Below are 17,428 nucleotides of genomic sequence, written 5' to 3' on the forward strand. Positions count from 1 at the left end.
TCACAAGCATGTGAATGACACTTTTCATTGGAATAATTTTTAATGTTTAAATACAAAAAGTAAGCGTTTGTTTGTTTTTTTACACACATAAGTCTAATAGCCAAAATGTGCAGAGCTCCTGCTCTGTCTTCCACAGTCCCCATCTTGTGGCTGAAGCTGCAGCCGGCGTTTCTCCTCTCCAACACATACAGGGATTCATAGTGGCCGCTTTACATGACAGTTGCAATGCGTTTTGCTTGTTTGATACTGTGTGCATGTCCCTCCCAGACATCACCATTCTTTTCCAAAAAAAGAAGTCATTAATGGTCAGGGATACATCCCTCCCACTGGCATCAGTTCCTAACCCCACAATGGGATAGTGAGGTCTTCTGGTTAGAAACTATTTAGTCAAAGGGATGACTTGGCCAGAGCTGGAATAACCATCTGCATGGCTGCACTCTGCTATCAGAGTGAGGACAGAAAATATAAGTCAGGATATCGTGGAGGGTACAGTTGCAAGTTGACAGTCTATCCATGAGACAATGTGGGGAGAATTTCCCTACCCCCAGGTTTAGATAGATCAATGTGCCAAAGTTAAAAAAAAAAAAAAATAATCAAAATAATCAGCAGTTCAAATACTATTGAATTTTGAACTTCTCCCACCAATATAGTAGTAACAATCTAGATCTTCCCAGGAAGTGAAGGTAGAGCCCCTGGCATTCCTCCAGACAGCCCTGTGTTAGGCCCTAGAAGTATCTGGAAAAGAAAAGGAGGAATATAAGGCATTGTACAGACCCAGAGATCTCATTTTCATTATACCTGATGGGGCAGACAAGGTCTACAAAAACAATGTTGAGAATACCAATTGGGCACCTAAAAGTATAGGGCTGGATCCCAATCCTTACCCACAACTTACTTAGGTGCCTGAGAAATAACGCCTAACTTGTGTCACCACCACTGGCAAAAAACACAGGTCTGCACTTACCTGCCGCTGCTGCAGTTGTTGCTGTTGCTCCATTTGCAACTTCTCAGTCTCAAAGACAACAGGAAGAACTAGGATCATAAAGGAGGTGGTCCCAATCCATAAGGCTGCCCTGGAAAACCTGCAAAGGGAGGGTGAGCACAGAGAGATGCAAACAAAAACAGTTAAGAACAAACCAGTAACCAAAACTTGATACTCCAAATTTTTTGATAAATATATTCCACACATTCCTTGCATCAAACTCCTAAAATACAGAGGCAGAGCAGTTTTGGTAGCAGTATTATCTAGTAATTGCAGAACTCAGCATTCTCCTGAGTTCTTACAAAGCAGCTTACACATTAGTCAGCTCAAATAATCTTAAATGGTTCCCAATCCCTTACCTGGATTCTGCCAGGTAAGAATCCTCACCGTACAGAAGAGGAAATTTAGACTCAGAAAGGATACAACTAGCCCAAGGTCACTCGAACTCAGGTCTGCTGTTCCAAAACCCGTGTTCTTTCACAGCACCACCGCCCCTTCATGTACACTCCCAGTGTCTGTGCCTTCTTTTCTTACCTGTACATTTTTTGAGCCACAAAGAGGGAGAGATCAAAAGTGGCTCCGGCTGCGGAACGAACCCTCTCCGGGAACATCTCCGTCAGACCCCATAGTCTCTCCGACAGGGTCTCATCTAGCTGTAGCGGAAGAGGAACCGGTCTTGGCAGAAGCAGGGGCATCCACTCCTGGGCCCGCTTCGGCGCCGAGAGACGTCGACCGCCCCCCCCGCCCTGACCTACAGCACACCCGGGCCCAGCGGGGCTCCAACCCCGCCTCCCGAAGAGCCGCCTTTGCCCCGATCTCGCAGCACGCGGAGCCCAGACCCGCGGGCCCGCTCCCCGCCTTGCACCCTGCAGGGCCCTAGCACCTCGTCGTCATCGTCCTCTTCCAGCTCTTCTTCAGTCTTCTCTACGTCACCTTTTGGGAGCAATTCGTCCGGGGACGAGGGCTCCCCAGCGCCCGAGGGAACAGCGGCAGCAGCCATGGATGTAGGAGACACCGGAAGCGGAAAAGAGCCGGCGAGCGCTGCAGACAGGCGGACAGAGCCGCCCTTCCGGGAGACGAGACGCAGGAGCTGTAGAGAGCGGCGCTCTCTGGCCTGCAGGTCCTCCAAGTCTGTGCAGCCTGTCAGGCCACAGCTGCACTCCTGTCGGGACTTCAGTCGTCTTACCCTGGGCTTCTAACTCGTCTTCATTAGTGGGCTTAAGAAACAACTGGGGGAGCGGCGCCTGTGGCTCAGTCGGTAAGGCTCCGGCCCCATATACTGAGGGTGGCGGGTTCAAACCCGGCCCCGGCTGAACTGCAACCAAAAAATAGCCGGGCGTTGTGGCGGGCGCCTGTGGTCCCAGCTACTCGGGAGGCTGAAGCAAGAGAATCACTTTAAGCCCAGGAGTTGGAGGTTGCTGTGAGCTGTGTGAGGCCACGGCACTCTACCGAGGGCCATAAAGTGAGACTCTGTCTCTACAAAAAAAAAAAAAGAAACAACTGGTGAAGTCGCTAGGGTAGAGGGGCGCTTCCGCGAGAATTCTGTTCCGGGGATGTAGGGCGGGCCCAGAAACCTGCATTTATTTTATTTATTTTTTTTTTTAGAAACCTGCATTTTAACGGGCCTCCCTAGGGTCATACTTTTAGAAACGCGAACGCAGTTTCTTTTTCCTGAGGAGTGCATTATTTGGTAGGAATAAATTAGTGATTGGGAAAACATCAAGTAAACCATCCCAGTGTACTAAAACAACGGTAAGAGTTAACGCTGGTGTGAGGGTGTGCGGTCGTGTGTGTGGTGTATACTCATTCAATCTTGATGACAGCTGTTGAGGTAGCCACTACTATCCCCATTTTAGGAAACACACCGTGCAAGGCTGCTGCAAGCATTTCTAGAAGCTAGATTTCTGTAAGTGGGTGTGCAGGTCAGAAAGTATGCACCTGTAAAATTTTGTTAGGTATTAGCTAGCTAACTGCCCTGCAAAGAATTATATACTTTCAAATAGGATAGTAAGGGCGACGCCTGTGGCTCAGTGGATAGGGCGCTGGCCCCATATACCGAGGGTGGCGGGTTCAAACCCGGCGCCGGCCAAACTGCAACAAAACAATAGCCGGGTGTTACGGCGGGCGCCTGTAGTCCCAGCTACTCGGGAGGCTGAGGCAAGAGAATCACCTAAGCCCAGGTTGCTGTGAGCTGTGATGGTACGGCACTCTACCGAGGGCGACAAAATGAGAGTCTGTCTCTAAAAAAAAATTAAAATAAAATAAAAAATATATATAGTAAACGGAAGTATCCCCCCACTTTCCCCAGCATTAAGTATTACCCATATTTTCATTTTTTGCCTATATGGTGGATATTAATGTTTTTTATAATGTGCCCCACAATTTATTACCACAGGGTAATTTGATAAACACCTTTAACCAACTGATTGTGGAGTCTGAGACTCCCAGGATTACAGTCCAAACGCTTATCTGACGTGTGACATGGTAGTAACATGTCTTTGTTCCATGCTTACATACATCAGTGGGGCACAGGAACTCACAATTTCTCCTGATAGTGTCTCAGTTCTTTCCATCTTTGCACAGAGAAGCTCTATGAGAAAGTTTTCCTGTCACAAAAGGTGACCTACAGCACGATTCCATTATATAAAGTTCAAAAACAGGCAAAAGCAATCTGAGAAGTCAGGATAGTGATTCCCTTTGAAGAGGAAGGGGAAGTGATTTTTGGAAAGGGGCAGGAAAGTGGCTTCTGGATGCTTTTAACATTCTATGTGTATTTCTTGACCCAGTTGCTATGTACCTGGGTACATTCATTTTGACTATTTCATCAAGGTGTACACTTATGAATTATGTTTTTATAGGCATTAAAAAGTTTATTGGGGGGCCAGGCTTGGTGGCTCACACTTGTACTCCCAGCTACTTGGGAGGCTGAGGCAAGAGAATCACTTGAGCCCAGTAGTCTGAGGTTACTGTGAGCTATGACGTCACAGCACTCTACCCGGGGGCGACAAAGTGATTATGTCTCAAAAAAAAAATTTATTTTTTAAAGTATGTTAGATCTGTATACATTTGAGGGAAGCTTAAGAGCCCAGTAACAATGCCTTTTAGTTCTTTTGTGGTTTCTCTAAAAAAGACCAACAGCACTGATGATGGAGGGGATCTTACATTGTTTTTTTTTTTTTTTTTTTTGAGACAGAGTCCCACTTTAGTGCCCTCAGTAGAGTGCTGTGGCGTCGCAGCTCATGGCAACCTCAAACTCCTGGGCTTAAGCCATTCTCTTGCCTCAGCCTCCCAAGTAGCTGGGACTACAGGCGCCCGCTATTTTTTGTTGTAGTTTGGCCTGGGCGGGGTTCAAACCCGCCACCCCTGGTACATGGGGCCAGCGCCCTACCCACTGAGCCACAGGTGCCATCCGAGGGGATCTTACATTGTTAGCTCAGACACTGATGACTCCAAGTGGAAAGTAGTTCACAATGCTAATGTAAAGAAGTTTTAGGAAGGGCGGCGCCTGTGGCTCAGTCGGTAGGGTGCCGGCCCCATATACCGAGGGTGGCGGGTTCAAACCCAGCCCCGGCCAAACTGCAGCCAAAAAATAGCCGGGCACTGTGGCGGGTGCCTGTGGTCCTGGCTACTCGGGAGGCTGAGGCAGGAGAATCACTTAAGCCCAGGAGTTGGAGGTTGCTGTGAGCTGTGTGAGGCCACGGCACTCTACCAAGGGCCAGAAAGTGAGACTCTGTCTCTACAAAAAAAATAAATAAATAAAATAAAATACATTTAAAAAAAAAAAAAAAGAAGTTTTAGGAAAACCAATTTTGCTTATTAGAGCAATACATGACTTTTTTTTTTTTTTTAACAAAAACTATGTTTAAGACTAAAGAATTCTTTCAGTAATTATAGTTACCAAGGGATAAGAGAAAACATTGGGACGCATGCCATGCAGAGTATTCATTTATTTATTTTTTATTGAGACAGAGTTTCACTTTGTGGCCCTTGGTAGAGTGCTGTGGCATCATAGCTCACAGGAACCTCCAACTCTTGGGCTTAAGTGATTCTCTTGCCTCAGCACCCACCACAACACCCAGCTTTTTTTTTTTTTTTTTGTAGAGACGGGTCTCACTCTGGCTCAGGCTGGTCTCAAACCTCTGAGCTCAGGGCAATCCACCCACCTTGACCTCCCAGAGCACTAAGATTACAGGCGTGAGCCACCATGCCTGGCCTTTGCAGAGTATTCAAAACCTTGGGAGTAGCACTGTGAGAGGCTAAGGAGGGAGCATTGCTTGAGCTCAGGAGTTGGAGACTTGCCTAAGGGAGAGTGAGACCCTGACTCCTAAAAAAATGAAAAAAAAAAAACCCATCCAGGTGTCATGGTGATACCCATAGCCCGAGTCTGAGGTTGCAATGAGCTATGACACCATTGCACTCTGCTCAGGGAATAGAGTGGGATTCTGTCTCAACAACAACAAAAAACCTTGGGAGTAGGTGAGATAAGCTAGAAAAGGCAGAGAGAGAACAGAAGACACAGGGCAGAGCCCTATAAAATCAGACATTGAAAGGTTGGGCGAGGAGGACAAAAACCAGAGAAGTATGACATCACTAAAGGTTTCAAGGAGAAAGACTCAACAGGAAAGATGACATGGTGAGACTGGTGCCAGGCCAAAGGTCATGTCAATGGACAAGGGGACAAATTAGGGTGCTAGCAAGTGAGTGGTGATGCCTCAGGCTAGAAGTCATATTAACTCCGCTATTGGGTGGGGGAAGGGTATCCTAGATCCCTGGATTCCTTGCCACTTAAGTCCAAGATTTTCACCTTCCTATTTCAGTCCTGGCAGAATTTGAAACTGGTACTGCAGTAGTTCTTAATGGGGCAGGGAGGATAGATCCCTCTGAGAATCTTATAAAAGCTCTAAGCCCCTCCCATTAAAAAGATGCAACTTCACCCATACCTATACCATGGTATTATGTACAAACCCACTTGCTAGGACCCGAACCAAAAGATTTCCTGATTATTGCCTCTAATCCTGCACTCACTCCCTCACAACTTTCTATTTCTGCTCTGCAGTGACAGTCCTTTTCTTTTTTTTTCTTTTTTTTTTTTTTTTTTAGAGACAGAGTTTCACTTTATTGCCCTCGGTAGAGTGCTGTAGCATCACAGCTCACAGCAACCTCTTAACTCCTAGGCTTAAGCCATTCTCTTGCCTCAGCCTCCTGAGTACCTGGGACTACAGGCACCCACTAGAATGCCCAGCTATTTTTTTTTTTTTTTTGGCAGTTTGGTTGGGGCCGGGTTTGAACCTGCCACCCTCAGCATATGGGGCTGGCGCCACCAAGTCACAGTTCCTTTTCTAATCTGATGCTCAGCACAAAAATTCACAAAGTTGTTACAGTGATTACAAGAGATGATGTCAAGGAAACAGCACTATTTGCTTGGGAGCCCTTCATAAGTGGTAAATGTGGTTAATAAAGTCTCTGAGGAGGAAGAATTTTAGCCAGAACCTGAAGGATATATCTTACTAAATAGGTAAGATCTTGTACGTATACATATAGTATCTCAAAAGAAAAACAAAACAAAAGGCCCGGAGAGAGCTGGGGTTAGGGAGGTGAAATGTAGGTGATATTTTCCACTTTCTTCTAGAGGCCTTAATAGGATTATCCTTTAATTGTCTCACACCCTGAAACCATCAGCAAACACTGGTGGGTTCCATGTTCAAGTCCCATCCAGAATCTGTCCACTTCACTTTCTCTACTTGGGGCCACTTTCTCTACTTCAGTCAACTGTCGCCACACAGCACCCACAGGGATCCTTTTCAAAAACCAGTTGGATCACAGCATCCTCTGTTTACAGTCCACAATGCCTTGCTTCCCTGAATACCCAAAGTCCTTTTTCACTGCAGAATTGTCCCATCTACCACAGGATGTTTAGGGTCCCTGGCTCTGGCCCTTAATGTGCCAGTTGTGGTGGGGAGATCTGTATCATCGTGATATCCAAATATGCCCCCACGCTCCTGCTTGATTTAGGACACTGGATTCTCTCCTCCAACAGAGGAAGTCCAGCTCACACTGGCTCAGGCACAAATTCCCACATCAACTATAGGTCCCTGACAGGTCCTGGTTGGTCCTGACTCCCTGGAGCAGGAGGGCAGGGGAATTGGAGCAGACAGACGTTGTTCCATATCAGGTGGGCTTTTGCCAGTATTCCAGAGAAGCTGGAATACCCTCCCACGAGGGTGACATTGTCTTCTGATACAGCAATATAAACTTAGACTCTGGGCTCCATTTACTGCTTGAGGAACTCATGCTTCTTTTTCAGTCATTTTGGCCACCAATTATTTTAACATCGTTTAATAAAATAGTAGTGTACATAGAAAAGGAGCACAAAAATACCTTGTTGTCACGAAAGGCTGGTGTTTGCTGCTGGGAAGCTGAAGTCAAAGGGGGTCGTGGATTTGGGAAGCAATTCTTTCAAGGCAGAGAGAGTGGCCTAAGGGGCAGAGAACCAAAAGAGCCACTCATCTGAGAACCCCTCAACAGGGCTCTGTAGAACTGGTGCCACCCCCCAAACACCAGGTAAAGGTGTAAGATGATGAACTCAGCTGCCTGTCCCAACAGTGTCCAGTGGAGTGATTCTGGGACATGTGCACTTGTCTGCTTAACGTGTGTAGCGAGCACCTAAAGGCTCCCCGAGGTCTGGTTACAGCCTGGCATCCCGAGGCTGTGGAGCACCTGGAGCACCTTGCTAGTCACCACTCTGGTCTGGTCTGGAATCTTGGTCTCCTCCATCACACACACCTTCCTACTGGCAACCCAGGGTGAGGTGACACTCTCTCACAGGACCTAATACACTAGTTTGGCTTAAAAAACAAACAAAGAAACAAAAAAACCCTGCTCAGCCACATCCTAGACTTCCCCAATTAGTGACTTTGTCCCTTTTGGTCCCTGCTCTCCTAATGACAGTTTCTGAGGTCTTCATTTTCTCCTCTGGCTGACACTCTTCAGTTCATCCAATTCCTTCTCCATTAAATGGGACTCAGCAGTGGTCTGTGAAAGCTGAAAGGACAGCAGCAGCTGTTATAAAGGACATTGCTGGGCTGTCCCTATGCGCTGAGGGGAGAAAAGCCCCTGCCTGCCATTTCTCTCACACCACTGTCCTCCACGATGGGGACCCTCTGTAATCACAACCCAGGACCACGATCCACTCTGTCAGCAATTTGTCATCTATGATGACATGGCACACTCTGTGTAAAGGGCAGCAGGCCTCAAAGATGAAAAAGATAGATATTGGTGATTCAAAGGCTAAGGCATTAGAGATTAAGTTGCTTCCGTAGCTCACATAATGGCAATTTAAGGGGGGAAAGTCTTGAAAAAGAATGCCATGTTCCTCATCAGGATGTTTTAATGGACTTTAGAAGGTGGGCCACACTCAAGAGAGGGACGGAGAGACATCAACTCTATAAAAAACAGGTCAGCTTTCTGTGAACTAAGGGCCACGCTCGCCGAGCAATGCACTCTGCTGGGTTCTCTCCACGTACCAACTCACTGGGAGGTGGAGACTGTTATTCCCATCTCACTGCTGAAGAAGCTGAATTGCAGAGCAATTAGCCAGAAGTGGAGCTGGGCAAGAAACCCAGGCCGTCCCGCTCTTAACCACCAGCGTGTGCTCCCCTCTCACGCGGCCCTCACATGCTCCTCTAGCCAGGCTGCCGGGTTTCCAACAGCCACAAACAACCTATGCTAGCATAGTATGGGCCCCTCAGCAGGTCTGTGCTGGCTACTGATCGAGGCCTACTTGGCACAGGATGCCTCCAAGCAATGAGCAGGCTGTTCCTTTTTCCTGAAAGGCCTTCATCCCAGCCCCCAGTCCAGCCCCTTATACCTTCAGTTTAAATATCCCTTCCTCTGGAAAGCAATCCCTATTTGACAAGATCAATCTCTCATGTCCTACACCAGACCCTAACTTCTGCCCTTGTCACAGGCACTGTAATTATGTTGCTGTCCATTTCCTCTGCTGTCAGCCCTTGAGAGTAGGGACTGTGTCTTATTTTTGTGTGTGCATCTCTGCACACAAGGTGACATACCTGGGTCGACTGGCACTGGGGAAACAGCTGTTTAAATGACTCAAAGAGGAGCCTCCCCAAAAGGGGAACCCGGTCCTCCCGTCCCCGGGACCTGCCTCACCATGTCTAGCAGGATGTCCACTTTCAGCCGCAAGAGATTGTTCTCTTCTTCAAGTTGCTGGTTCCGCCTGCGAAGGCGCTGAGCCTCCCTCCGGTCCACGCCTCCACTAATCCCTGTCTCTGGAGGAAGGCCAGAACCAGTGGTCAAACTAGTAGGTAGGGGTTTCCTTCTACAATCTTGTTTAACAAAATGGTAAGAAATGCAGCCCACCTGCTATCCACTGGCCATTTTCAAACTTCAGGCTTTGCCCCGCCAGGTTCATAGTTGGGGTTCCATAGTCAAGGCCCAGCTCCACCTCCCGGGTTGACCGATCCAGCTGAGGGCGAGACACCATGTAACAGCTTCAGCAGACGACAGAATGTGGGCCCTGGTCCCAGCTCCTCTTCCGCTAACTCTGTGATCCCCAACAACTCATTTCTTTTTTCTAATCACTGCCAGACACCTTCAATGATTTTTTAAAGGGCCAGAAAATCGGCTCAGTGCCTGTAGTTCAAGCAGCTAAGGAGCCAGCCACGTACACCAGAGCTGGCGGGTTCAAACCCAGCCCGGGCCTGACAAATAACAATGACAACTACAACCAAAAAAAAAAAAAAAAAAATAGCCGGGAGTTGTGGCAGGCTGTAGTCCCAGGTACTTGGGAGGCTGTAGTCCCAGGTACTTAGGAGGCTGAGGCAAGAGAATTGCTTAAGCCCAGGAGTTGGAGGTTACTGTGAGCTGTGATGCCATGGCATTCTACCCAGGGCGACAGCCTGAGGCTCTGGCTCAAAAATAAATAAATAAATAAATAAATAAATAAACAAGGGCCAGAGAATCAAATAATATACAAAAAAAATTTTAATTACTAGAGAGAAGATACATGTGCTAAAATATGTAAGCTGGATTATTTTACATCTACTACACACTTAATAGTTTAAGGAATCCAATGCTAAATTTTTAATAAAGTTAAAAATTCTTTTTAAATGTCATAAGCCCCTACCTAGGGTACCATCTGCTTAATACATATGGAGCCCCTCAGCAGGTCTGTGCTGGCTACTGATCGAGGCCTACGTGGCACAGGATGCCTCCAAGCAATGAGCAGGCTGTTCCCTTTTCCTGAAAGGCCTTCATCCCAGTCCCCAGTCCAGCCCCTTACACCTTCAGTTTAATATGTTAATATGTCATGGAAAAGGCATAACACCTAACACCCAATAGTAGTAGTAAGTAGTTGCTTTTGTGATGTGTGACAGTGCAGTTTATGTGTTCATTTATCCAACTTGCTGAGCACCCACCCTGAGTCAGGACTAGGTGCTGGGTATTCAGCAATGAATGTGACCATCCCTGCCTCAAGAGCAGCTCCAGAGGAGGAGTCCCTCAGGTATATGCTTCAGTGTCCCTTTCTCAGTTAGGCCTTCCTTGACCTTTCTATTTAAAATGACACCACCATTTCTACTGCCCGGCCACTCCCTACCCAAAGCCTTCCCTCATTATTTTTTCTACAGCACTTATCACTATCTAATATAAACTTATTTTCTGTCCACTTCTCCATTAAAATATTTGCTCCATGAAAGCAAGGATTTGATTTTTCCTCTCCTCTCCTTAATCCACTTATGTAGATAGGTGCCTGGGACAATGGCTGGCTAATTTTTCTATTTTATTTATTTATTTATCTATCATTTATCTATTTATTTATTTAGAGACAGAGTCTCACTTTGTTGCTCTTGGTAGAATGATACAGCATCATAGCCCCCGGCAACCTCAAACTTTTGGGCTCAAGCAATCCTCTTCCCTCAGCCTCCTAAGTAGCTGGGACTACAGATGCCTGCCACATGCCCAGCTAATTTCAGAGATTGGGTCTCCCTCTTGCTCAGGCTGGTCTCAAACTCCTGAGCTCAAGCAATCTACCTGCCTCGGCTTCCCAGAGCGCTAGGATTACAGGCATAAGCCACTATGCTCGGACAATTTTTCTATTTTTAGTAGAGCCAGAGTAAGAACAAGACTTTGCTCTTACTCAGGCTGGTCTTGAACTCCTTAGCTCAAGCAGTCCACCTGCCTCAAACACTGTTCATTCATTTGACACACAGCAGGGAGGAAAAGGTGCTTCAAGGTCTGTGGGCACTGGAAACTGAGACCCCAGGCCTCCGCCTGGCCTGCTTCACAGCATGCCAAGCCCCGGCACAGTGGGCCTGCCCCCCACTATGGGTTTAGCTGGGGACTAGAGACAGTGGACCCCATGACCCGAAAGCTGGAGTTAATGCTCAGCCCTAACAGCCTGGCTGCTCTACTCTACTCACCTGTGGAGAAGTAGCTCTGCAGGAAAAGGTCAGAGAAACCAGGATAGCTATTGGTGTGTGACAGCAAGGAATAGCAGATAGGATTATGGTAGAGATTAAGAACCCAGTATTTGGTCACAGATGCTCAGAAGACTTCCAGAAAAAAATGAGGGTGATTGTGTATATGGGATCTGCCAAGGATGGAGGGCAGGCATCTGATAGCTGGGAATAGAAAGTGATTTCCATGTGGTATGCCTTTACGTTATATAATTTTTTTTCTTTTGAGACAGAATCTCACTATGTTGCCCTCAGTAGAGTGCTGCGTTCACAGCAACCTCCAACTCTTGGGCTTAAGCAATTCTCTTGCCTCAGCCTCCCAAGTAGCTGGGATTACAGGTGCCTGCCACAACACCCGGCTATTTTTTTGTTGCAGTTGATTAGCTGGCCTGGACCAGGTTTGAACCTGCCTCCCTCAGTGTATGTGGCTGGTGCCGTAACCACTGTGCTAAGGGTGCTGAGCCTACATTATACAATTTTTTAAATTCAAGAGTGTATATGTTCAAGTGGGTAGTAAGTTGTTTGGAAAGTTATCATTTATTGTAATGCTATTGTCATTGGTCTCAAAATTTTTGGAGCATCTCTTTTGAAACTGTTTTAAGAGCTGGTATGTATCCATTTGAATGCCATTAATAGTGGCAAATCATCATTCTTTGAGAGTGAATTTGATTCTTAAAATGATTCAAATCAATTCTTGGCCAAGTCTTGGGAAGAAAGTGGACATCAAATTGGATAATATTCTTTGTGGCCAAAAATCATAAAGAGATTGCCTGTTGCATTAGGTTGTTGAATAAACTCTGACAACAATTTCTATACGGGAGCTCCAAAATGCTTTTAGCAATGGCAATGACATGAATTGGAAAGATGCCCTCTTAGGAACACGCTTTCCACTTAGAGACCACACTTGGTACTCTAGTCATACTGCACACCAGTTGACCCCAATAGTGACACTCACAGAATGCAGGTTGGAGAGAGAAGCAGACTTCCGAGGAGGCGTCTTTTTCGGACTGAATGTATTCCCAAAGAGAGGCATCTTTGGCCTGATAAAGGAAAAACCAGTGTGCCCTTCTCCTAGGGTCAGAAAAAGTCAGGGGTACAAATAGTTGGATCAGTGACCTTATGCTATTGTCCTTAAATCATGAAAACACAGTTTATTACATTGCTATCAACAATCCTGGTGCTATGGTTTGTATGTGCCCACCAAAACTCATGTTGGAATTTAATTGTCCTTAAAAATGGCTTTTAAAGGTGAGACCTTTAAGGGGTAACTGGGCCACGAGCGCTCTACCCTCATGAATGGATTAATGCCATTATCATGGGAATAGGTTAGTTACTCGGGAGTGAGCTCTTGATAAAAGGATATGTTTGGCAGCCATTCTCTTTCTGTCTTCATATACACTCAACATGTGATGCCTTCTACCACAGGATGACCCTCATCAAAGTCCATGCCCTTGGACTTCCCAAAGAAACAGATTTCCTGATATCAATTGGCTCACAGCCAACCTTTAACTGGCCTCCAGAACTGAGAGCCAATTGAATTGCTTCTTTATAAATTACCCAGACTGTGGTATTCTTTTTTTTTTATTTTTTGAGACAGAGCCTCAAGCTGTCGCCCTGGGTAGAGTGCCGTGGCATCACAGCTCACAGGAACCTCCAACTCCTGGGCTCAAGCGATTCTCCTGCCTCCGCCTCCCAAGTATCTGGGACTACAGGTGCCTGCCACAATGCTTGGCTATTTTTTGGTTGCAGCCATCATTGTTGTTTGGAGGGCCCAGGCTGGATTCAAATCTACCAGCTCAGGTATATGTGGCTGGCACTTTAACTGCTTGAGCCACAGGGACCAACCCAGACTGTGGTATTCTGTTATAGCAACAGAAAATGGATTAAGACACCTGGTATCGAATGCTCATTATACGCTAGATCTGTACATGCAATAATTCATTTAACTTACATCTCCCCTTTGATTAGTCCTTTTATTCTCCCCATTTGACAGATGAGGTTTAGAAAGACTAAGGTCTTGGGCAGCGCCTGTGGCTCAAGGAGTAGGGCGCCGGTTCCATATGCCGGAGGTGGCAGGTTCAAACCTAGCCCCGGCCAAAAGAAAACCACACACACACACACAAAAAAAAAAAAATAGAAAGACTAAAGTCTTGAGTGGGAGCTATTATTTAAATCCAGGTCTTTGTTGCTCTACAGTTTAAGTTAACCACAGGTAAGTTTGTCACAAGTTGGCATCACCAGCTTTACAGTCTATGATAAGGCATGCAATCTCTACTTAGTCCTTACAGTGGTAAGAATCACATTTGGCACAATAGCCTCTGCATATACTCCATTTTAAAGAAATTAAGCTATACTTATAGTTCACTTGAAGATTGATAATAGTACCCCTCACTTGGTCCATATGTCAAAAGATCACCTGTCCTGTATGGAAGGTAAAGTGTCTTAAGGAAAGGTAGACTCATAACATGGCAGAGGTGACAATGGCACCTTGACCCTGTACATTTGCATTCAGTACTTTTTTTTTTTTTTTTGTAGAGACAGAGTCTCACTTTATGGCCCTCAGTAGAGTGCTGTGGCTTCACACAGCTCACAGCAACCTCCAACTCCTGGGCTTAGGCGATTCTCCTGCCTCAGCCTCCCGAGTAGCTGGGACTACAGGCGCCTGCCACAACGCCCGGCTATTTTTTTTGGTTGCAGTTTGGCCGGGGCCGGGTTTGAACCCGCCACCCTCGGTATATGGGGCCGGTGCCTTACTGACTGAGCCACAGGCGCTGCCCTGCATTCAGCACTTTGTAACTTATTGTAATAGACATAGGCCTAGTTAAACAGATTTCCTGATATCACCCAGATTTGGGGGAGAAGAAAGGCAGGGAGAGGTAAACTTTTTATTTAAATATGAAAATACAGAAAAGTCTACAAATCATAAGTCTTCTTGAGTTTTAACTACACAAACACACATAACCACCCTCCAGATCAGGATACAGACCATGTCAGCACCCCATAAGCCTCATCTGACACCTTGATATATTGTATATACAAATTTGTATATACAAATACACAGATTTGTACAGCATGGCCTCTTTTTTTTTTTTTCTTTTTAAGATAAAGTCTCTATACCCTGGGTAGAGTGTCATGGCGTCATAGCTCACAACGACCTCAAACTCCTGGGCTAGAGCGATCCTCCTGCCTCAGCCTTCTGAGTAGCTGGGACTACAAGCATCTGCCACAACATTCACCTGTTTTTTTTCCTCTCTCTATTTTTAGTAGAGATGGGGTCTCACTCTTGCTTAGGCTGGTCTTAAACTCCTGACCTCAGGAAATCCACTCACCTTGGCCTCCCAGAGTGCTAGGATTACAGGCATGAGCCACCGCGCCTGGCTACCATGGCCTCTTTTGCACCTGACTTACTACATTCGACATCATGTTTGTGAGATTTACCCACGTTGTTGTATGTAGTTGTAATATGTATGCAATATTCTACTGTATGAAAATATAAAAATTTATTTGTTGGGCGGCACCTGTGGCTCAGTGAGTAGGGCTCCCGCCCCATATACGGAGGGTGGTGGGTTCAAGCCCCCCGCCAAACTGCAACAAAAAAGTAGCCGGGCATTGTGGCGGGCGCCTGTAATCCCAGCTACTCGGGAGACTGAGGCAAGAGAATCACCTAAACCCAGGAGGTGGAGGTTGCTGTGGGCTGTGATGCCACAGCACTCTACGGAGGGCGATAAAGTGAGACTCTGTCTCTAAAAAAAAAAAAAAAAAATTATTTGTCTACTCTACAAATAATGGACAGTTGGATTGTTGCTAGTTTTTGATCATCAAAAATATGCTGCTAAGAACATGCTAGGATATGTTCACATATGTATGTTTTGGGGGGTTTTTGTATTTTTTTTTTTCTGAGACAGAGTCTCATTATGTCGCCTTGGGTAGAGTGCCAAAGCTTCACAGCTTGCAGCAACCTCAAACTCTTGGGCTTAAGCGATTTTCTTGCCTCAGCCTCCCAAGTAGCTGAGACTTCAGGCGCCCACCACAACACCCAGCTATTTTTTTTTTTTTTTGGTTGTAGTTGTCATTGTTTGGCTGGTCCAGGCTAGATACAAACCTGCCAGCTCCAGTGTGTGTGACTGGCGCCCTAGCCGTGGAGCTACAGGCACCGAGCCACACATATGTATGTTTTTCTAGTTCCATACTTAGGGGCAGAATTACTGAGTCATAGAGCATTCATATATTTAGCTTTAATAGATACTGCCAAATGTTTTTCTACAGCAATTATACCAATTTATACTCCCGTCTGCGGTGTATAAGAGATCCTTGTCAATACCTGGCATTTTCTGTCTTTTTTATTTTACCTATTCTGGCAGGTAGGTAGTGGGGCTGCATTGTTTAATCTGCTTTGTCTCAGTAACTAATTAAATTGAGTACCTTTTCATGTACCCCTTGGACATATTATGAATACATGCTTAAGTCTTTTGTCATTTTTCCATTGGTTTGTCTGTCATTTTCTTATGGATTTGTAAGGGTTCTTTATATACTACTGGCTGCAAGTCTTTTGTTTTATATATATGTACTATATATGTATAGTATCAAAAATATCTTCTCTCAATCTTTTTTTTTTTTCTTTTGCTTACTGGTTTCTTTGGAGTTTTCTTCTTCTTTTTTCCTTGGCAACAGGGTCTCACATTTTCACCCAAGCTGGAGTGCAGTGATGTAATCACACCTCACTGCAGCCCAGAACTCCTGGCTTAAAGTGATCCTCCTTCCTTCGCTTCCTAGTAGCTGTGGCCAGGAGGCTGAGGCAAGAGAATCGCCTAAACCCAAGAGCTGGAGGTTGCTGTGAGCTGTGATGTGTTAAACCCTGGCCAAGGTGCTTACTTCCCCTGGTTTTAACAAAGACATGTCACTCCTGACCTCAACAATTTTCATAACTCTTAAGCCAAGAACTGTCATCCACATACTACAGAAGGGTCTGGACTAGATGCCTTTAAGTCAGATCTAATAACCCACAAACAACTCTGGGTGAGATCGCTGGGTTCTGGGCCATCAGTGTGGGCCTGAGGTACAAGCTGTCCCTTTGGCCTAAGGCAGCCTTCTTCCTAGTGAAACTCCTTGGGAGAGAGAGCCCAACATAAGGGAAATGAAGGGCAAGGCACCGGTTTCCAATCAACACTCTGTGCTCACCCACAGTGGGACCCCAGCATGTATTCTCCTGGGCCTTGGCTTCTTATTTGTAATCGGGAATAATTATGGTCCCCAGCTCACCGGATACCATAGTGCTTTCATGTTTGTAAGCAGTGGCATTTGATCCTCACAACGACCCTGGAAAGTAGATCGTGTGTCCCCATCTACAGATCACACATCACTAAGTCTTTCAGTTTGCAACAGGACATAAAATACATTATCTTATTTTAATATTAACAAGAAGGTAAAGGAAGGATCTTTGGCTGTCATCGCATTTGCAAAGGGACACGTGTCCCCCAAGTTAAGAGCCCAGCCCAGTACAGGTCTTCCAGGTACACGATCACCAGGGCGGCTGGACTCGAATAACGGTTGTGAACAGACGTTCACACTCACGATCTCATTTAGTCGCCGTCAGGATCGATCGACTTAGAAGGAGGAATTACGACTCCTGTGTACAATCGCGGAGACACACTTAGAGGAGGAAGGCGACCTGCCTGGCCTGAGCCCGGCCGGCGCCAGTGTCCCTGTGGGCTCCAGCAGCCCCTCTCTGGGGGAGGCCCGGGCGACATAGGGGAACCCAGGCCTCGCCGCCCGGCGATGCCATCCTCGGAGACGTACCTGAGGCGTCCCAGAAGCTGGGGTCCAAATGCACTCGAGAGCCCCGCCCAAAGACCCTGCCAGGGGTACCAGTAACCCGCCGCGACAGAGGCTCGCCGACCCCCCGACACCCGCCCGCTGCGCGCATGCGCAGCCCCGCCCGGCCTCTGCCACCAAGTACAGAGGGGGCGCCGGC

The 17,428-nt window shown here is 46.5% G+C and overlaps 2 protein-coding genes across 3 annotated transcripts; both read right to left on the reverse strand.

Annotated features, from left to right (window-relative positions):
* Positions 1–2,022, reverse strand: TOMM22 (translocase of outer mitochondrial membrane 22). Its single transcript, XM_053584900.1, has 4 exons — positions 1,866–2,022; positions 1,517–1,635; positions 965–1,082; positions 1–735 (listed from the first exon to the last, which is right to left on the reverse strand). The coding sequence occupies exons 1-4, from the start codon at positions 1,980–1,982 to the stop codon at positions 661–663; spliced, it is 429 nt and encodes a 142-aa protein (XP_053440875.1). The 5' UTR covers positions 1,983–2,022; the 3' UTR covers positions 1–660.
* Positions 2,023–6,078: 4,056 nt separating this feature from the next.
* CBY1 (chibby family member 1, beta catenin antagonist) lies at positions 6,079–17,414 on the reverse strand. Of its 2 annotated transcripts, none has more exons than XM_053584899.1 (5): positions 17,254–17,414; positions 12,413–12,528; positions 9,362–9,467; positions 9,152–9,270; positions 6,079–8,023 (listed from the first exon to the last, which is right to left on the reverse strand). In XM_053584899.1, the coding sequence occupies exons 1-5, from the start codon at positions 17,378–17,380 to the stop codon at positions 7,943–7,945; spliced, it is 549 nt and encodes a 182-aa protein (XP_053440874.1). In that variant the 5' UTR covers positions 17,381–17,414; the 3' UTR covers positions 6,079–7,942. The 2 variants fall into 2 exon arrangements, with proteins under 2 accessions (XP_053440874.1, XP_053440873.1); XM_053584898.1 differs by having other exon boundaries at positions 6,079–8,231.
* Between the last annotated feature and the right edge of the window lie 14 nt (positions 17,415–17,428).

This window comes from Nycticebus coucang, chromosome 3 (assembly GCF_027406575.1).
Source record: "Nycticebus coucang isolate mNycCou1 chromosome 3, mNycCou1.pri, whole genome shotgun sequence".
Taxonomy (NCBI): Eukaryota; Metazoa; Chordata; class Mammalia; order Primates; family Lorisidae; genus Nycticebus; species Nycticebus coucang.

Excerpts from the sequence above, each read along its gene's own strand:
- TOMM22 (XM_053584900.1), bottom strand. The coding sequence starts at position 1,982 with ATGGCTGCTGCCGCTGTTCCCTCGGGCGCTGGGGAGCCCTCGTCCCCG. Across the intron at positions 1,083-1,516 it reads GTGGCTCAAAAAATGTACAG|GTTTTCCAGGGCAGCCTTAT; the intron begins GTAAGAAAAGAA and ends CTCCCTTTGCAG. Across the intron at positions 736-964 it reads AACAACTGCAGCAGCGGCAG|ATACTTCTAGGGCCTAACAC; the intron begins GTAAGTGCAGAC and ends TTTCTTTTCCAG.
- CBY1 (XM_053584898.1), bottom strand. The coding sequence starts at position 17,380 with ATGCGCGCAGCGGGCGGGTGTCGGGGGGTCGGCGAGCCTCTGTCGCGG. Across the intron at positions 9,468-12,412 it reads CTCTCTCCAACCTGCATTCT|CTGGATCGGTCAACCCGGGA; the intron begins GTGAGTGTCACT and ends TCTCGCCCTCAG. Across the intron at positions 9,271-9,361 it reads AAATGGCCAGTGGATAGCAG|AGACAGGGATTAGTGGAGGC; the intron begins GTGGGCTGCATT and ends GCCTTCCTCCAG.